At 42.3% G+C, this 21,833-nt stretch overlaps 1 protein-coding gene across 1 annotated transcript; it reads left to right on the top strand.

Moving 5' to 3' along the window:
* Positions 1 to 5,719: 5,719 nt before the first annotated feature.
* SNCG (synuclein gamma) lies at positions 5,720 to 21,251 on the top strand. The gene is made up of 5 exons (XM_054382476.1): positions 5,720 to 5,840; positions 10,777 to 10,818; positions 11,174 to 11,301; positions 19,906 to 19,992; positions 21,231 to 21,251. The coding sequence occupies exons 1-5, from the start codon at positions 5,720 to 5,722 to the stop codon at positions 21,249 to 21,251; spliced, it is 399 nt and encodes a 132-aa protein (XP_054238451.1).
* Positions 21,252 to 21,833: the final 582 nt, after the last annotated feature.

Here is a 21,833-nt window from a genome sequence, read left to right as displayed (position 1 = left end):
TAGCCATGTAAGTACAGTTGAGCACTAGGGCAGCAACAGTGACGTGTGAGGCAAGGTAGAGAGAGACTGGGGTAATTTTAAGTGCAAATCCTGCACTTGCTGCTGTAGTCACTTCTCCAGGGAGATGAAATCATATGTTCTGGGATGAAGAATTAAAGAAATAAGCAACTTCCCTCTCTTCCTTCCTGCTGCTTTTATTTCAGAATTGTGTGCATCCTGCTATAATACATGTTAATGTGTGAATATTTTATGGGCCATGTTTCACATCAGATGTGCCTTTCTCACAAGTAACTGGATGTGACCTAAGCATTATGTTTGTTTATTTAAGACCCATTATCAGGAAGGAACTGAAACATGAGACAAACCAAACAACAAGCTTATAACGTGAAATGCTGCATGATGTGGCTTTGCAGGACAGTGATTCTGTTGTATAGATACTGAAGTTGCCCCACTTATGACCTATTTCTAAATCCTTTGAACTTGTGTTTCACTATATAATTTTGCACTTAGTATTAACTCATCCATTAAATCTTTATTCTTCATGGATATGATACCTTCCAAGTGGTGGGGCAATGTTTCTCTGCTGTCTTGGCTTGGAACATCTGTTACTTCTTCAGGTGCAAGAACTCATTCTCCTTGACTTCGTAATGATGCTGCCTATGAGTCCAGCAATTGGAAGGCCCAGGTTACTCAGCCAGTTGAAGTTAATAATTTATCATGACTTTTTGGTAGCAGTTATGAAAGATGTTAAAATATTGAGTATGATGGAGAATTGTGATGGGTGTAGCATAGGATGCTACCATGAACACCTGGAAGCTGTGAATTAGTCAAAAGACCTTCCTTACTAAACACTAATTAAGGTTTCTGTCTAATAGCTGTCTTTATTTGATAAGTCTGAATAGCATACTCAGGTTATACTGATGGTTCATAATACTAGATTTATTGGCACACTGTGCTGTAAGTTTTCTTGCTTGAACATCTGTAGAAGAATAAGTATGAGGAGCATTAGGAACAAGATACACCACAACTTTGCCTCTTTTTTTTTCAGCTGGTGCCTCAGCATCAAACCATGGAAAATGGACATACAAAGTAATTTGCTGGAATAAATTGCTAATTGCTCTCTAAGGTCAATTTCTTCTAGGAGGTACCTTTTAGGTGAGAAAGTCAACTTGTAACAGCTAACATCAATAGACATCTGTTCACTTTTCAGTTACCTTGTTTAAACTGGAAGTACCTTACAGAGCTGGATACCACTGCTGGAATGGAGATTAATCAAATTTAAAACATATTTTGGAAAATTATTTGGAAATAGATGTTACTTCAAAAGCGTATTTAAAACCCTATCAGTAAGTGACATGATAAAACCTGTGCGGAGGTGTTTGGAGCCACCCTGATATTCTCAGAAGCTTCTGGTAGTTCTCAGAACAGCTATCCAAAACCCCCTACCCTGCTTGTTCATTATTTTGGCAACTATTGGTCCCCAGACCAAGGTGTCTGGTGTGGGGGTTTTGTTCCTTTGACTGGGTTAATACTTTTCCCCAAAATTATTCAAATTAATGTCTTCAATTAGTCTTCAGACTTGAAACTGGTCTTGAAAGAGTTGATGTTACACCAGATTCATTGGTATGCCCTGGGATTTTGCAGATAGCTGTCAGGACTGCTCTTGCCTTCTCTGGTAATTATAACTATTTGATCTGGAAAATGCTGTCTCATTCCCCACTGCCAGCACGAGCGTGTTTGCAACAGCTCTGGGGAAGGGGAGCACTGGGAGAAGAGAGTCAGGAGGGGGCTGCTGGGCTAGGAAGTGACCCCTTTCAGTGGTCTGTCCTTCAGAGGAAGATGAATTCTTGCTGACTATATTTTCATTAGTTTGCTCAGAAGCAATCAGTGGTGTTCTGTGGCAGAGATCAGTCACGAAAGACTGCTGTGCTGGCAGCACTCTGCTTGCTCTGGGTGCACCTTGAAGGCTTGTCCCTCAGTCCCTAGCAGAGGAAATTACTCATTAACTATGCAAACGTACATGCAGGAATTCAAGTCCTAAACTGTCTGCCAAGAGGATGTCAGACAGAACTGCTTGTTTTCCTTACAGCATGAAAATGGATGATCTGAGATAGTTCTCCTTTCTGCATTTTGAAGTTTTTGTAACTGGAGAGAGAGAGAAGGATTTCTGTTTATACAGAGCAAGGTTTGATCCTGTTAATGTTAGTATTATTCTCTGTACAAATATCCCCAAACAAAGGATATTTACCAGCCACAAAAGCAGTCTGTCTTTCCTTTCCTTACCTGTCTTCCAAACAATGTCATGCACCATTTAAATACGTTAATAGAATATGACCAAATCCCACTCCTTTCATCCTGCACCATGCCTGTGTCAGCTGATAGTCTCCAGCATGAGCTCACTGTTAAAGGTCAAGGTTAAGGCTACTGGAAAACCTAAAGAGGAAACTGGAAAAATTAAAGAGGGAAGAGACACATATTAAGTAAAATCCTCTTTTAATCTGTTGCGGAAGCAAAGGAAAAGTAAAGGACAGGAAATATTGATTTCTGCTTTGCATTCTGTTCTTTCCCTTTCTTCTGTGCTTTGGGAATAGGTAGACTTGAGTTAAACTTGTCTTGCTGGTGTTCCAGAGCTACTGGCATGCATTGCACAGGCCTGCTTCCAGATATTGACCACCAACTGAGAGAAAGAGAGGTTTAGGTGTCTAGGAAGTGAGGAACCACACCTTTCAGAGACTGTCAAGAAATTACAGTGTTATGCAGCAAAAGACTCAATGGACGAGCCTCAACACTCAGAATTTAGGTTTTAAATGAAAAAATGATGGATAGTTTGTCATTGCACAAGTCAAGACAAGGCTTTCTTTTGGTATTACGCTGATCAGTTAAATGTTTGTGAGATATGAATTTGTTTTCAAAGTGATATGAATTAATAGAAAAAAGTGGGAACTTAATGTCTAGCTTAACTGACTTCTCAGTATCACAAGGTAGATAACAAAATGAGATTGCTTCTAGGTGAGACTGGGACTTGAATTGCCTGCTGAAGCAACTTCTCTTCAGCTGCTGATTATGTTATCTCTTAAAAGGGTAAAACTTATTCAGCACAAAGATGAGAGCCTAGCAAAATCTTAAAGCCAAGGTTGCTTGCATCATTTGAGGCAAGACTTGCATCAAATTGTGACTGACGACTCTGCTCAGAATAGAAACATGGTACCACAGCTGTTGTGAGGTGGCAAACATTCAGGAAATGTTATTGATGCTTGCCCTCTATAAAACACCTATGATGTTGTCTTGAGTCCAGAGCTTTCCTAAAAGGGTTTCAAGGTTTACATGCCTGTGTAAACTGCATGTTGCCTTGGGAGGGGTTCAACAGCATTTAAATGTATCTTTTGAGCTCTTTCTGAAGGTCATCAGGAGAGGGGAAAGCAGGAAAGGAGTATCCTACTCCAGTGCTGGCTAATTCAATCTGGTGGTGATTCATGTTTCATACCCTAGGAAAGCTTGATATTTCATGTATTTGTTACCTTTTATAGCATGCAAAATACATAGAAATCAATTGTACAAATCACAATGACAGAACAATAGCTTAAGAAAATGAAAATGTGCTTCTCACTTAGCCTTATCAGTAAAGCCCATAACCCTGGGAAGCTCTGTGCCCTGCTTTAATGGTCTTTGAAAGCCTAGTGAAAAAGTAAATGGGCCCTGCAGCAATTCCCAAAGATGGTAAATTCACATTTTACCAAATGTACTAAAAGCAAGACAGCTGCTCTGTGCCTGATGGGAGTCTTGTGACTGACTGCAGGAGCAGCCAGGTTAAATTTCTGGTTGTAAGGCCCAATAAGACACATACCTCTTCAATTTAAGAATACCTTAGGAGCAGATATGAGCACCAGTTATACACTTTGGGCAGCAGTCCATCAGCTACCTAGGGGAAATTTTGAAAGAGAGTGAGAAAAACCTTTTCCCACTGTTTGCTATCACAGTCTAGAACAATGAGAGCTCCTATAACTGGCATGCTGTGATGGCCTTTCTCTGAATCTTGCACTTTTTAAAATTAACAATTGAGAAAATCATTAGTCTGCCAGGGATCTGGCTTCTCTACATTCAAATGGGGATTTGTCATTCACTTATAAGGAAATCTGTTTGTAGTAAAGAGGTTAAGAAATCTATATGTTATTTTACAGACAGTTTTTCAATTGTTTCAGTAATAAACCCACACCCAAAACCTAATGAAGTATTCTTGGTTCCACAGTAAGAATGCTGTTTGTGTGCAGGTCCACATGTATGTATGGGCATGCCATTTTTTCATTCAGACTTTCTTCTTTTCTATGTAGTCATTCCCCATCTGACACTTCCAGTCTAATAACTTGTGGCAGCAGTGGCTTATGGACTACTATACTTCATGGTGTCACTCAGTGCTACCCTTCCATAGTGCAGTTAAACCCCTGCATTTTGTATTCTGTTTGCCTGTTGAAGAAAAGCAAACAGCCAAAGCTGTTTGTGCCCAGAGACCAATGCTCCATGGCTTCTGTAATTTCAGATGTGGCACTAGTAATAAATAGAAATAATCATGCTGTTGCACCAATGCTTGTTTTCACAGGTGCTTGCACTGGATTTCAGTTTGCTAGCAGGACAATAACTGATTTGGGCCACTCAGGATCTACTTCAGAAACAATTTATCTTGAGTTTGAGCACATCAGGACACCCAACTGTGATTAGTGATCATATGGTTCAGTATTTTTTCTAAGCAAGGCTGGATGGATCCTCTATGCAGACTGTAAGATTTCCTCATTAGTTCTCTGCTGGATGGTTTCCTCATCCCACTGTGCTCTGCAGCACAGATCTCCAACGTGAATTAAGGCCTTGGTGTAAAATGTCATCTCACTCTGCAGCCTCAGAGCATAGCTCTGCCTACAGCAACTCAGAGAAACAAATATGAAATAGGATTTCCCTCAACAGGCATCTGATTTTTCAAAAATGAACTGTTGTAATGGGATGTGCAGCTGAGCAAAACCCATAGTTTATACTAAATGCCTTCAGACTTGACAAACATGACAAGTGGGACTTCTTAGCTCCCTTCACTTGAACTACTTGCCTTTAGCTCTTACTATTTACCAGAAATAATGTTCTTTTTATGGTTTGTGTAGGGTGGGACCTGGTAACTATCAGACCAAGAAACCTCTTTATTTGATACACACTTTACCAGATTTACATGCTCTCCATCCCCTGGAAACCCAGGAGAGCTTGTGTTTGTCTCCTGTTGCAGCCTCTGGGAGATGCCCTTTCAGGAACTCAGCTCTTCAGATGAAAAGCCTCCCTCTTCACATAAGAGCATCCTTGAGTGAGAGCTTTGCAGCATATTTTAACAGCTTTATCTGTCTGGAAATTTTCCAGGTAGTCCCTTACCTATCAATGTCATCCTCCTCCTTTCCCCCCTCCCTTCTTAAATCTTCCCAAGCAGATCCATATCATTAATATTTCAGTATCAGCTGCTCACAGGCATTGGCTACACTGCAGCACACTTCATCAATAAGAGCCAGCAACGGCTGTGAGGTTTGCCGCACTGCCTTCATCCAGCAGAGCAGTAAGAGCAAAGCCAGAGACCAACAGAAAAACTGAGCATTCACCGAGGGCAAGGCTGCATATTGCAGTCTCAGTCTTGAGGTGCTTTTGGCTGCTGCCCCTCACTCAGATCATCTAGGTAGTGCACTAACAAGCAACAAGAATGGATGTCTTTAAGAAAGGTTTCTCAATTGCTAAAGAAGGTGTGGTGGCAGCTGCAGAAAAGACCAAGCAGGGCGTGACAGAGGCTGCAGAGAAGACTAAAGAAGGGGTGATGTATGTAGGTAAGAGAGAACTGTTTTCAATCTACATTTGAGCATGAACTGCCCCATGGATTGTCTCTGAGAAAATCTGGGGAAATTATATTGTGGCTAAAGTTTGGGAGTGAATGTCAGGAGTTCTGGATAACATCCCCTGCTTTGTCACAGTCACTGTGTGAGCCTGGGTGGGTGCTTCAGTTTCCTCAGCTGTAAATTAGATGTAGAAATGGCCAGAGCTAATAGAACGTTAAGGAGCAGATACCGAGATGGAGGATTTCTGTTACGAATATTCACTCGTCGTTTTCAGGGTCACTCACTCTGTCATCTCTCATCTCAAGCAAAGGAGGTCCCTGAGAGGAGCCAGCAGTGTTATTAAGTGAGGATTGCAGGTTGCATCTGTTTCCCCGCAAACATGCTGTTTTATCCTGAAATCCTTCTCTTGTTCACTGACCTGTTTTGTTGCCTCTGCATGCATTATCTTAATTTACAAGAGACCAAAGGATAGGATCTGGAAAACAGCACATGTGAGACCTCCCTCAAACTTAATGAGCTGTTTCAGAAACCTCTCTTTGCAAGGTGACCCTTGAAACCTGCTATCTCCGTTATCTAGCACATGCAATTATATGGCTGGATGGCCAGATATTCCAGATACTATAATATTTATGGAGTGTTTCGTTCCCAAGACTGACTACCTTACTGGTGAGGTAATCAGCAATGCAGTAATCACTGCACTTCGTGCAGCTTTTATGTTTGCTAGATGAGGAAGAGAGGGATTTTTTTAGTAGGAAAGTTTACATGCTGGTTCTTCCTGCTGTCATGCTGCAACATCCACAGCTATACATAGCTACTCTATTTAAAGCAGCTCTATTGACAATAGACACAGAAATATATTTGTGTGTTAGAAATTAAATAGAAATGTTATGTGTAGTAGATTTGGGAATGTATTGATTCCAAAATTTTAAATACTTGACTATTGGCATTCTGTAAATGAATGCATGTAACAGTTCACATTTCAATTTGAAGCTGACTCAGAAGGAACGAAAAGGTAAAGCATCCCTTTAAACAATTAACCACAATAGCCAAGATAACAGCCTGTGAAATGTTACATCTACTGCAGCATAGCTACTGCTCCAAATGCTTCTTGATTTAAGAAATGTCAGAAAGGGTTATTCTGAACTTTTATAAAGAATTTGTCACATCTCTCTTCAATCATTTTGTACATCTCCATACTGTGACCTGGTTTTAATTTTGCACAGCTGTGAGGTACAGAGTCTGCTCACGAGTTTCTAACCTTTTCAGTGAAGTTTTGAAAATCCTGCTAAAAGCCTAAATCTCTGAATGAGGATCAACTAAGGGTCAAGGATTAAGTCTTTTCTCCTTTTGTTTTTTGGCTGGTATACTGCTGATTCCTGCCCTGTCATGTCCAGGGTAGTGCTTTGCCTTGGATCTGATTCAGTTCCCATTGCACACAGGAGGATGTTCAGTCCTTTGGGGAAAATTCAGTCTTTCCCAGGCAGGAAAAGATGCTGATTAGCTCAGAGAATTGATTTTTAAATGAGCAGAGAAGTTGGAGGCTGGGTATATTGATTAAAACTGGAATGATTAGTATGTTGTTCATGCTGCCTTTTCTCATTCTGTGCCACATGAACAGTTAACCAGAGACCTGAACTGTTCCTTCCCTGCTTCTTCATTTACAGATCCCCATCCCAGCAGCTTGGTCTACAGTGTTATGAGACACAAACTGAGTTTTTGGATGCTAGGAGAAAATAATACTTGCATAAAAGCTTGATGGTCTTTTTAGAGAAAAGGGAGGAAAAACCCCAAAGCCTGGAATGGATGAAGTGGATCCCTGGCTTTTGCTCAGGTTTCTGTTAACTCATTGCTACTCTCCAAGGAGGATTCCAGATGTCCGGGCATAATCACCGCTACTGGTGAGTCACTTGCTGCCACCCCAGGAAAAAAAGATAATGCTCATTCAGAGGCACCCACCTCGAGTGGGCAGTGTCATCAGGACACTCTGGCCACTTTGTCCCTCCCCTCTGAGCCAGTAGGTTCAGTTCCCACAACCTGTGTCAGGGCCAGAGATGCCTCCCTCCTGTGCTAATACTGCAGTGCAGTTCACAGCTGGGCTGGTTAGAGGTGCTGCCATCACTGGGGAAGTCACAAGTGTGGGGTGCTCCTGCCCTGACATGTGGCTTACTGAACACATAGAGTAGAGAAGAGAGTGTATGAGAGGACAGAGAGAAATCCTGTAGCATGGGCCACCTTTGCACTTAGTAAAATGGCAGTCTACTCTTCCAGTTGTACCAGCCTCTAGGTATACCAAAGTGGCAGTGGATTCTTCCATGATTAATGTGTACCCAAGAGGTGATTCAATGGGCTTGCTTTCAAACTTGTTTTAAATAGGAGGATAAGTGATGCTGAAGGTAGTTAATAAAGTTAATACAAGGCTACATCAGAGCACTGAGTACAAGATCATTAGTACTGTTCAATACTAAATTCCAGAAGCCTCAAAGAAATTAATTTCTAGTTTTCCAGAATGGCTTTCACTGACATGCTGCAGAAAGCTCCAACGTACCAAGCTCTACTTCAGTGAGGTGACTTTTCTATTTCTATGACCAACTTCTTCCCGCTGCACTGAGCTGCACCATCCTTGTGATACCAAAGCTCTTACAGATGACTTGCAGCACTCAGAAGAGGCAGGATGCATGAACTTTTAATTCTCGGTACACAAGCTGCAGGCAAGGACTAATGAGGGAAATGAGATTGAGCATCAGGTGATTGCTTTCTGATTCAACAGATGCAGGTTGCTGGCAAGGGTATGCGGCAGAAGGTCGGATTTCATGTGGTGCATAATGGATGCTGAGCCTGAGTCATTGGGTGTGGTCAGGAGACTGGGTTAGGAAGATGTGGCAAGCTCTCACCAGACTGAAGCAGTGGTTCTTCCCAATGCCATTGCTTCTGACATGAAATGGATTCAGGGGGTTTTATTCTATCTGCATCCCTCTTTTCTGGAATTACTTTTGATGAGAGGATATGGTAGCCTGCACTCCCCTCCCTCTACAAAAGAATTGAGCCCAGACATGCATCTTAAATCAAAAGTCTGGTAAAAAACATGTATAGAAGTACAGCTCTTGTCTCAATACATGTTTACTGCAAAACGGAAACACATGCAAGGCTAGTACAGCATGTTACATACTTTGGTTACCTAACAACTGCTGTGTGGCCAAAAGACAGCAAAGAAGGGCTAAGCTTGTACATCTGTGTCTGATGTGAGAAGACCTTGTATGTCAAAACAATACTGAGCAGTCTTTTGTTGAAATGACACTGAGAGGGAAACTGAAGCAGGATGGCAACTGAACTGTGTGAATTTGGCCCAATCAGGAACTCACATTCATGGCTTGAGACTTACATCTTCTTTGCTCACTGCTGTGCTTCTGCAGCCATTCGTATATGAAGGGTATTATTATTGTTAAACTCACTTTATACTAGTACACCGGTATTACACATCATCAGGACCTGCAGTTTACAGCAGTAACAAGTATAAAGTACAGTTTCTTACAAAGATTTAATTTCTTCAGCTTTAACGCAGTTTGAGAGGTTGGAGTGAAATAGTGAGGGCATATTGTTGTAGAATAGCTTTGTTCTGCCCCAAGCAACCATTACAGCCACCAAAATAAACCCACAATTGAGAACTACGTTCAATAACACATATCAGGCAGAACAGAGTTGGGCTGGATCTGTTGTTATCAGGGCACTGCACCTGTTTTGCTTTTGGACTGTTAATGAGATGTGGTTTGTAGTTGATTTCTCCCACCACACCCATGAATGCTCTAGTACCCCTGGAGTTAAAGGTCTGTCTATCTCTCTATTTCTATCACTTTGACAGCTGGCCAGAAAAATTCTTTTGTGGTACCAGTATGGGAAACTTGAAAAGAGCCTGGATCGGTGCAGGTGGTTTACAAAATACAGTAAAGTAGGATCAGTGGCACCCTTTGGCATGTGTTTATGTAATGTCTGACTGAGATAGATTTGATCTTTTATTTTTGTAATAGGAAAAAACAGCTGGTTGCTGTAGGGGCTGCCCATCTATCATAGGATTTAACATATGTGCTGCAGTATACAAACAGAAGGGATGTATAGCAGGTCAGTTCTAGCAGGTCACTTCAAGCTTGGAGGAAAACAGTAGAGATTATTTATTCCTTAAGGGCTACATGACTTGCAAACCGAATGCCCTCACATCCTGTTAGCTTTTGTACTTTAAGAACAGCAAGATAAATTACAATGCCAGTATACATGTGGAAGGCTTTCATAATTTGAGATAAAACTCTCTGTGTTCTGTGTATTGCTGTGAGCAAGCACTTACAGCCTAGGTTGAGGCACTGAAGTGGGAATCTGATAAGTAGTTATGTAGAAGGTGGGTGGTTGTTTTGTAAATTCAGCTTCAAGTTTCTCCATACTCTTCGAGGTATAGAAGGAAGCTTTAAATGACCACTGCAGACAAGTTTTCTGCTGAAAGGCAGAAGAGAGTTGAAAATGTGGCTGCTTGTCTTGAAAAACTGAAGGAAGTAGGTGAGATTTTCCCAGATTACTTCATACATGTTCCACTTTACTATTAGCTTAACATTGATTTGTCTCCACTTGACTGTTCTTTCCATTTCTAAATATTCCAAGGACAAATTTTCATATTTCAGCATGGTATAATCAAGATTTTTCAAGTCTAGATATTTCCAGACAATTTGGGGCTGAAGCTATCCAACTGCTAACACAAAGGTATTCATTGCCTTTGTTGGGGAAGGAACCTGGTTCATTCTGCCTGCTCTCTCTGTGTCTTAGCAGGAGGTACTGGAAGCACCACAGCTCCCCACTGCGCTTCTTAAGAAGAGAAAGCCATCTGTGCCCAGAACCTGGAGTGTGCTTTACCAGGTAGCACTGATGGACCATGTGTTTCCTTTCACAGGTACCAAAACCAAAGAAGGCGTAGTGCAAAGTGTGACCTCAGGTAAGAGCACAGCCCTGAGAGAGGTGTGTAAATGTGTGATATGTTGCTGGACCTCTTGATAAAGCCCTTGCTCCTGCCGAAGAGAAGGTCTTTGGAGGATACCACTGAATTTTTCCTTCTCCAGTTGCCCGCAAAGCCTGACAGTTTGCAGTGCTGCCCTCTGAGCAGCATTTTGATTCAGAAAAATCCCTCACGTACATGATCTAAACTCAGACACCAGATCATATTAAAACTCCAAATAAAGACTGCAGCAGGGCTTCTCTTACCTCAATGCAATTGCTTGTTGACCCAGTGAATTTGGCAGCCTTTTGGTAGTGCCTAGCTCATTGACTTTCTGCTTTTGTTGAAATCCCAGTTGCTGAGAAGACCAAAGAACAGGCCAATGTGGTGGGAGAAGCTGTAGTAGCCAGTGTGAACACAGTGGCAAACAAGACTGTAGAAGGAGCTGAGAACATTGTGGCCACTACCGGTGTAGTAAAAAAGGTATGTTTGTTTCTTTGGTGATACACAGGACAGGACAGTTGTCTTTGGATAACACTTAAAACAGCAGCAAACATTTACAGTCGATAGTTTTACCTGTTCAACAAGAGGTTTTCAGCAATAACTGGTTTTATATCATGCTGAATATTATTGTATAATACCTGATATAATCACAGAATTGTTTCATTTGGAAGGAACCCTTTGACCATCTAGTCCAACTCCCTTTGGGTCAATAAGAGCAGGTTGCCTGGGACCAGTTAGGTTTTTAATATCTCCATAATATTCCTGAGCAACCCATGCCAGTGGCTGACCAACTCCACAGGAAAAACAAAGAAGGGTTTTGTGTTCAGACAGACACAATCAATTTGTTACCATTGCCTCTTGTCCCATCAGTGGGCACTGCTGGCAAGGGTCCAGCTCTCCATTTTCTTATGAATGTAGAAGAGCGTTCGTCCCAGCAACTTGAACAGAAACGTGACCAAGCTGCAGTGAGCGCCTGGCTGGAGCCAGAGATCTGGGATGTGCCGGTCGTGAAGGAGGGGAGCTGAGCTCCTGGCCGGTGCTTGTGGCCTCCCAGCCCAGGGTCCGGGCGTTGGGCCGGCAGTAGAGGGCGGCAGCAGCTCAGGCAGAGCCAGGTCCTGCCAGTGCTCGGCCCTCCTGCTCTGCTCTGTGCTGGTTTGTACAGCAGCCAAGGACTTGTTGATACAGACTGCGTGACAGTCCACAGATTAAGTCAGACTCAGACAAGACGTCTTCTGTCCTGAAGCCTAATTTGATGAACAGTTGTTTCAAATGGGGGGATTAAGGGGCATGGGAAGGAACAGAACAGCTCTCCAGATGAAGGCAAAATTGCATCATTAGAGAGGATGCTCTCATCGGGTGGTAGCAAACTACAGCCATTTGTACAGTACATAAGGACAGTATTTGGCAGCTCGGCTGTGTTTCCCCTCCTCAAAGAGCTGTGGTCAATGGCATTGATAGTAACATGAGCTAGATGAATCACAATAAGCCTAAACTCAGAATCAAAGCAAAGCAAGGCTGGCCAAAATTGTTATAATTGTTCAGACAGTTGGCTGATGAATTTCATCTGCACATAAACACATTGTGGTGTGAAACAAAACTTCTACACACCATATAAATCCTGAGAGAATAGCTTAACAAAAGAAAACAGCAGCTATGAGTGACGCAAAATGTCCTCCTGAAAGCATGTGAAAAGGGCAGATACAAAAGTTCTGCCAAGCCCTTGGGATAAAATTAATCTCTATTCCCACAGGGAACAGCAGGAGTTAGGCTGCAGGAGTACAAACAGTGATTCCTTATCCCATGGGGTCAGGCTACCCCTTCCTACGTTTTGACTGACCAGTGATAGGGTGATTGACCCAGGAGAGCTAGGAATTTGCTGACAAGAAGAATCTGTCCTGCAGATACCAAACTGTATCTCCTTCTGCATGGACTGGGTAGTAGCAATCCTCTTCCCCGTTCATCCTGAGACCTCCTTCTCAAAGGCTGATGAGCTACAGCTTACAGGTGTTGATTTCAGAGCTCAAACCAGTCGATGTTATCTGTTTCCATTCTTGTGCAGGTAGTTCCTTAGAAAATCAGTGGTTCTATGTTACTGAGACTTCAAGCAGTGAAATTTTCAGAAAAAAAAAAAAAAAAGCAGTGAATTTTCCAGAGAGTTAAAACATTAAGATTCTAAACTGTCCTTCTCTAATCTTTGGTTGGTGTCTGCCTCAAAAATAGGGCAGACACTTAAAATGGGGAGATTGATCAAGAAATAAAGAAGGGGGATGTGTCACATGCCAAAGGGCAGACTAAATGAGGGAACCAGAAAACTGCTTTGGGTACAGTGTCATGATGTCATGTGAAATAGCAGAGATGATCAGCAGAATGAAAACAGGAAGAGAAAAGCAAGACAAAAGAACTTGTAAGAGAAAGAAATTCAGGAATAATGTTTCTCTGAAACAGAGGATTCATCTACTCTACTGGTTTAGGAGGTAGTCTAAGCTACTTTTTGCATCTGCTAGATACCTTTAGGGTAGCCATGACATGGAAGATAGAGCTTCATATACACACTGAGTGTACCCCAACTGCTGATGGACTGGACATTAGGAAAAATTTTTTCATGGAAAGAGTGTTCAGGCATTGGAATGGGCTGCCCAGGGAGGTGGTTGAGTCACCAACCCTGGATGTGTTTAAAGGTCATTTGGATGTGGTGCTTGGGGGTATGGTTTAGGAGTGAACCTTGTAGAGTTGGGTTGTAGGTTGGACTTGGTGATCCTGAGGGTCTTTTCCAACCTGAATGTTTCTGTGATTCTGTGTGTGAATGGTTAATTGCCATGGAGTGGAGGGGCTGTACTGGGCCCTTGGCACCGCTGTTCTCTCTCCAGATCTGCTCCTATTGTGCCACACAATTTGCTAATGAAAATACAGCCAAAGGCTGCCAGCAGCAGCACCAGACTCTTTAATACATTTGAGAGACCTACTGGAGATACACTGAGAAGAGTGATAAGGTATAGCACTTAGATGTTTAAAAAGTAAATACCTGCTGTTTTAATAGTGCAATCCTGGAACTATGGACAAGAATTTCAGCCCTTGATGTTTGAGAGAGCTGTCACATCCAGTCCTCAGATGTGATCATATTCCATTCCTTTCTCTTCCTTTCTAACTGCAAAGAGCAATTGCCAAAGTATTTTTTTTTTCTGTTTTCAGCTGTCTCTGCTGTTGTTCCTTGCTGACTTTATAGAGAGCTTCTTCATATCTCCTAGGAATCTGTGAGAAGGCAGGGCACTGAGCAGTGCTACATGATGACTGAAATCTGGGGAGTTGAGTGGCCTAAGAGGCATGTCCCCAGCTCAGTGTTCCCAGTATTAATATCAATTACAGAGAGCTTGTTGACATTTAATCTGCTCTTCCCGGCAGGGATTGGTGGCATGCACATACTAGCAATGAGTGGGGAACTCTAAGGATTCTGGATTGACTTTTGCTCAGGGCAGCATCCATGGGTTAGTTGAGCTCTGCAGATGTATCATATGATGATTTTAGTCATGGGGAAGAATTTTACATGTGGTTACACATGGGGCAGTTGGAAGCCTGCTGTTCCTTGCTGTCCTCAGTGGGAGCACTCAGAGACAGACAGAAGGAAACTGGGCTGAAGTAACTCTATTCTTATGGAGGGGTGGCAAGCACCAGATAAGTACGACCTCCAGTGGTGTCAGCATAGCCTTGTAGGGCTTTGGCACAGGGCTGGGCACTGCTGAGTGCAAGAAAGTATTGACTGATTTGGATGAGTTTTAAAGTATTTTCTAAAAAATGTGTATGTAAGTTAAAAGATCGTAACCCCTCCGCAATTTTTCTGATATGCACAGTAATGAGACCCATCAGTAATGTGATTTGTCTGTGGCTCTACATCCACACCAGTCCCTGGGGTGGACATTAAGGAATTTCAGTGAGCTAACCACCCACTAAATATCCCTGTCTTAGAAAAGGATTAATTCTTCTTCTGTATGACACAGCACAAAGTTTGCTGCATTGCAGACACCACGTGGTTGGGAACAAGTGTGTGTATGCACACACAGACTCACAAAATGTCCCTCAGGGACTAGAAGAATTTCCCCATTAGCTGATGCTTCCCTATACCCTCCACCTAGATCTTCCCTTGAGATCTATTTGCCCTGTCAGCTTTTATACAGTTTTGCTGTCAGTTCATGACTCTGTCATTTTGAACCGACTTTGTTCTTTCTCTTTGTCTCACCCCACTGATTATTTGTGAAGTTGCCAGTTACGTGCAGCGCTGGGCACGCTCGCTGGATCACAGCACTTCTCTCTGCGCTTCCTCTAGTGCACAGCTACCACACCTGCACCACGGCTGGTCACTGCTGTAACAACTGCACGTTTTGAACACACATGGTTGATGTTCATCGCCTTAATTCTGCTCACTTAAACCACGTGACGCCTCCAATGCTAAGATAGTCACACCAGAGGAGTTAAAAGCAGAAAACGAGGAGTCACCTTCCCTGTTGATGTTAGATTGGGCAGGAAGAGTGCTGCCCAAGAGAGAGTAACCAAGGGCATCTGAGATGCTAAGGGCAGAGCTGCTAAGCAGGAGGAGCAGGGAAATCAACAGCTGAACTGCCTTACAATTAAGTAGAATAAATAATCAAAACTCTGCTTTTGTATTCAAGCTTCACTGTACTTCACTGATGCGGTGATGCATCCTAATGGTATCCTTCAGCACCCCGTGACACAGGGGAGATGGCAAAAGCAGCATGGAGTGGCATAATCTGCCCACAGGCACTGTGCTCTTCTCTCTCATTAGTGCAGCCAGGCATAGATTTTTCACATGCAGAATAGCTTGAAGCCACAAAGGCCAGAAGACTCTGTGTGCACTTCATGCCTGAAGGCTGTGCCCCTGTAATCCCGTGAGATAACAATGTAAACATTTAAACTTATTAAATTTGTATTATTTGTATAAGCAGCCCCAGGAAGACCTAAGAGAGTCTGGCTCTGAGCTGGATGAAAACAAAGCTAACCCAACAGTCTGCCTGGATTTGCAGGGAAGACAGTCATCCTGTGCACCCATCTGTCTGTCCTGTCAATGGGACTACTCACTTTAATTATGGGGTGACCTCTTCGAGCTGTCAGCCTCATTCAGAGCACACTCAGCCCAAAAGCCATCCAGGACAGCCCATCCATAGAACCTGTCAGGTTGTCTGAGGGTTTCCAAGGGAGTGGTTTGGAGATACTACCAATTAGTGCTGCTTTTGCTGCAACACCCAAGGTCAAGAGCGCTACAGGAGGCTGAACCTTTCTCTGCCTTAGGCAGATGTCCCATTGAGGGCTGTTGAATTTGTAGCAGATTGGGTTGACAGTAAACCTCTCTGGGTTTACTGCCTTAAAAACAACCAAACAGAGAAAACCCTAACTTTCTTGCCAGTGCATTTGTTGACTTTTTGATGAAGTAATGTTTCAGAACCTAACATTTAGAATCTGCATTTTTTATCTGTTCGATAAGGAAGATAACCCTGATAAGGTTGTTTATCTCATAATTTTTGAGGATGGCAAAAAAACCCCACTAGCCTGTAATGTAACATGGATGAAAGTATAAATTCCATTTCATGTATGGACTCAGCCAACAGAACATACAACACACGCTGAGCTGAAAAATGGAATTTCATTGAACCTGTAAGATAGAGGAATCTGAAGAACCAAATTGTAATTCATCTCTTTTCTTTTTTTTTCAATTCTGTGGACTTTTAAAATGTTTTTCAAAAGCATACTCAAATATTTGAACCCAGAAGCTTATAGTATGCTTTATTTAAGGCCTCTTGACATTTCATTTGTACAAATGGCAGGTCTTTGTTGAGATTTTCATTAGTGATATCTTACCATACAGCTACATTTCATAACCTTAGTGAAATACTGTATTTTAATATATATAACATCTTCTATGGTGTACATATACTATATTCAAATGTGTGCGTCTGTGTGTGTATATATATATATATATATATATAAAAAATTAAGACTTGTATAGTATTCCTCTAAGTTTAAGGTCTTGTGCTTCACTTAACTATTATGTTAAGATACTTTCTTTTTCTCTCTCAGGGTTTGGGGTGTTTTTTCATTTATAATACTTTTTCTGAAACAATACATAATTTCTGAGGGGAAAAAAAATCTACTTGTTTAAGAGCATTTCCAATTACTTCATGGTTGCAACATGGCACTTTCTTAGAACATTTTACCCCTTTTAATTTGGAAATGAACACTGAATGGAATGGCAAAATACCTTTTGTCCTCCACAGAAGATGGATGTTCACCTTTGCTTTCTTGCCCATAATCCCCCAGTGAGGCAGCGCTATAGCTGCTCTTGGTGCCCAGGAATTTCTGGCTCTTCATCCAAAGTGAAGACCCTAACATCACATGATCCTCCTCTGTATATTGTTTTCCTGACTGGTCATTGAAATCCCCAGCCAGCCAACACCCAGGTGAAGAACGCAGCCCTTCCTCATCTCATGCTTGCTATTGTGGGCAGGGTGGGAGGCGTGTGAGAAAAAGGCTGTGAGGAGATGTCCCTAACACGACCTGACACCTCTTCATCCTGTGATTGTGCTAGTTCCCTCACCACAGTTTAGAAACACACTCCAGAAACATGGTTGCTTCCATTTCTAATAATAGATGGATGAGTCACTTATATCCTTCTGAAGCAGAGTCTTGGCAGAACACACAATTTAAGGGATACAATGAGCAGCACAATGGCTGAACAAGGATTCTTCAGCCCACTCATTACTCTTGGATGCAGTGTCCTGAGGATAGTCCTGAGAAAGGTATCCCCGTTTCCATGACTGTTTCCACACCTACCAGAGCTGAGCTCCCTGCCTACGTGCAGAAGAGGCAGTCATGCCCTGTAGAAAAATGGGGTTCACTGCACTTCTTTTTATATTCCTATGAGTTGTCCCTAGGTTTTCCCAATGCAGGTCAGTGCCTTAGGCAGACTTGCCTTTGATTCACTTTCACAATTTCACATAGCAGCTTGCAACCCTACCCTCAAAAGCCCTTTGAAAAGCCTACTGTTGCAGCTATTGCAATTGGTTTGCATCGCAAGTTTCTTTTCTTTCCACCTGGCAGTTGAACAAAATTGCCTGTAGATCCTCAAAACAGAGTTTGAGGCTATTTCCCTGCTTTTGCCCAAAGTGCACTGGTGAGTTATAAGGTATATGGCCACATATACATATAAAAGCAAAACCTGGACGTTGGATCAGCCTCCCTAAATTCCTAGTGAGCCCTGTTTGCTAACAACAGGAAAGTTTGCTTTTTATCAGAAAGGCTGTGACTAAGAGTCTCCATCAGAGCAGCAGCCTCTCCCCAACAGCCTCAGGTCCCTGCTGCACCAGAAACTGTTCTTGGCAACATGCACAGTTTGATATCATTAGGTTTCCTGGCCTTGCTTAGCATGGCCCAAGTTGATACTAGCAAGACTCATTTCACTTAACCATGTGATAAAAAGGAAGGATGCATTTCTTAGCAAAAACAAACTGAAAAAACAATCAAACAAAACAAACCAACCAAACTGTACTTTTCATTTGATGACAGCCCCAGTGCCTGACTCTATCTAAACACAAACTAATTAACTCTCATCAGGGAGGTGAAGGGAGTGCCTGGAGATGCAGCAGCCATCAGTGCTGGGCTGAGACTGGCATTTTGGTGATTTTCTTTCTTTTGTGGATCGATATGTTACGGTAGCTTCTGTGGAAAGCAGGAAGCCTATGGAGAGACAGCCAGGTTGCAGTGCTTCCATCTCCCAGCTCCCCTTCCTGACAAAAATGGATCTGAAATCCAATTTCCAGATAAAATTTTTGTGTGTTCTACCTTGTATCTGTGTAGCTCTGTGCAAGATGGCTAATTTTTCCCTTTTATTTCACATCACCTCTTCCCTAATTAAGTCCTAAGAGCAGCAGGCATGTTTTACTGATAAGAAGAATTGTGACAGGGAAGGAAAGCAAGGATAAGTGAAAATGAAGAATGGAGTGTCCCAAAACACAGAGAATGTATGGTTCTGTTTACAGTAGGTTTGACAAGGACATTTGATTTGCATTGCATCTGCAGCAGCACCAGGGAAGACAGTGGCATCATGTTTCCAAAATATTGAAATTCAAATTGTATGTCTTCCTTTCATGCAAAATTTACCGAGTATGTGTGTCTCAGGTTTCTTCTATGGTGCCATTAATTTTATGTGGGAAAAGAGAATAAAAATTCAGGGATACTGCTGGGCAAATGTGCTCAAAGGGAACAGAGAAGCTTTGATCTTGTAGAGATCTCTGGTGATCTGGGGCTGTACTACAGATGTTCTGCTATTTCTGTTTCCCCCTGCTATTACACACTGATTCCATGCAGCTGCATTGCTGTTTTCTGTCCATCCCCTGTACACATCCAATACGGTCAGGAGTTTTGTTTTCCCTTCCCCTGTGGCCAAATCACAATTAAAGTAATTGCCTCGTAACACAATATTTTCTCCTTTTCTTTGAGCAGGAAGGTAGCTGAAAGATGTGGGCAAGTAGCTAAAGGAGCCCAAAGTGGTTATGAAAATTCTTGGACTTCAAGCACAATGAAAAGCTTATCCTTTGAAAATGCAATTTCATCTGAGGCAGGACACTATAATGCCACCACAATATTGCTATGTCTGGCATTAGTCTATTCAATGAGTACTTAGGGTGTAGGTAAGAGAATGTGGGCAAATGCTAGGCATAATCTGTCTTCCTCTAGGTAACATTAGTTGTTCCTCCCAGATTTCTTCACACTGAAAAAGTCAAAACTGGTCTCAGTAACCAGAAAGAAAATTCAGAAATAGAACTGATTTTCTGTATGAAAAAGACCCTAAACCCAGCTGTAAGAAATGGAATTGCTTTTCCCTAGACATCTGCTCTAACAAGCTGCAACAACAAAAAAATGGATTTTGATCAATATTTGCCATCTAGTAAACCCCTCATGTTATTAAGTGTGTAATGCTCAAACCCATTTAATGCAGCCTGCTCAAATAGTCTGTCTAAGATTAGGGCAATGACTCTGAATGTGGCAGTGAGGACAAACATCTCTCTTGTGACTTGGCAGGAGGACCTGGCTGCACCGAAGCCAGCCGAGGAGCCAGAGGCAGCAGGGGAGGGGGCTCTGGAGGCCAGCACAGGCAGCGGTGGAGAGGTAAGGTCATGTCACAGCCGTGACCTCCCTGTGGCCCCTGGGCTCTCAAGACCACACCTGGGGTTTTTCTGACTTACTGGTTCTCCCCAGGTCAATCTTCCCTTCACTTTTCATGGTTGTAGATCTGCCCCATGTGGAGCCTGTCAGCATTCCCACTTCAGCAAGTTATTTGACAAAAAAACAGAGCTCATCAGTTCTCGCTTTTGACACTTCCATTTTGGGACCAAGAATTTGCCATGACTGACAGACTGGACAGATTGTAAACTGCTGCCTGATTTGGGCTGATTTTGGGTTGTAAAGGCACCAATAATAGCTAATGCTTTCCTGTGGTTTTACCATCATATGAAATAGATTTTTCCTGGTTGCAGCCATGCTTTAGATCTTTAGATGTGCTTTGGATAGCAAGATAGATTTTTTTTCTATAGCAAGTTAGATTTTTTTCCCTATGGATTTTTCTATAACAACATAGATTTTCCTATATTTTTTCTATATTTAAATTAGTTCTTTTAAATTTAAAATCTATTCTACCTGCAGTGTCCCTTTGGAGCCCTGGGTCAAACAACAATTTCTGGGCCAGTTTCAGCTCATGAACAAGAGAGGACAACCTCTTATTACCCAGCATGGATACTTCAAAGGGACAAATGCTTCTCACATGCTATTTCCCTTACAGTTTCAGTTCTAAGGCTTTTGTCTGCTGACTCCATAAGCCCCACACTATTACATGTACCCAAATTCCCTGGTTTTCAGCTTCTCTGAAGCCCAGACTGTTTTTATGGTGCCTGAAGCTCCCAGAAGTCTCAGTGTGCACCAACCACTGTCCACCATCCGTTTCCCGCCTGGTTCTTGTCACAAAAATGAGCTCTGTTAATCCTACTGACTTGATGACTGCGTAAGTGCTAATGTCAGGCTGTGTGTCAAGGTGGGAGGCAAAGATGGCAGCAGAAGGCAGAAGACTCCTTCCCATGGTATCCCAGCTCTGCATTAGCCTAACTTCCACCCCATGTGAATTCACATCCTTGTTTTCCCTGGGAGGTCTGAGTTGCAGTGGGAGTGTATCTGGCTCGCAGAAGGACTGGATAATGAATTAGTTTTCTGCACTGATTGTAGTACTCATTGTTTTGTAACTGTTTATGGGGGTTTAAGCGGTGACTACCACCACTGGTTTTTCTCCTAATTTTATTTATATATGTTTTCCATTGGAACTATTTAACGGTGTTCCTGTCTGTCTTCTCTCACAGGGTGAAAATGAAGGCAATTAATCAACTTAGGGAACTCCTAGTTCAAAAGAGAGCATTCTGAGAGCATTCCACAATGAGCTTAAAAGGAAATACTAGCTAACACTACAACAGGAAAATCCCACTCTCCATAGGCTAATTACATTCAGCTCTGTAGTCTTTCATTTGCCTCACAATCCAATGGTACAGCACATGTAAGCCAGATTCCTCTGATTGTAAGCAAGGTGCTGGCATGTACTGAGGTGTGTGTCTCCCGCCCCACCTCCCTCGTGGCTTCCCAACCCGCTCGCTTTGCGTGTTTTGATCGGCCTCACAGATCTGTGTCTCGTGTCCATTTGCACTGGCACTTGGGATCTCTAGGTATCATGGAATTTTTGTTTTTTAATTAATAAAAAAGCGTTTGAACAACTTTATGTTTTTGTCAGTTTCGTTTGTCCATTTTGGACTTTGGTCCTTCCAAACTCTGCCTGTGAAAGTGAAGTATTAAAATACAAGAGTCTCAGGAATGGAAAGGCCTTAGATTGTCATGTAAAAGATAGAAAATAATGAAAAATTATATTTGTGCAGTCAATAGTGGAGGTATGCCAGCTTTCTGTCTGTTGGGGC

Source organism: Indicator indicator, chromosome 7, assembly GCF_027791375.1.
Source record: "Indicator indicator isolate 239-I01 chromosome 7, UM_Iind_1.1, whole genome shotgun sequence".
Lineage (NCBI taxonomy): Eukaryota > Metazoa > Chordata > Aves > Piciformes > Indicatoridae > Indicator > Indicator indicator.
This window is presented reverse-complemented; position numbering and strand designations above follow the sequence as displayed.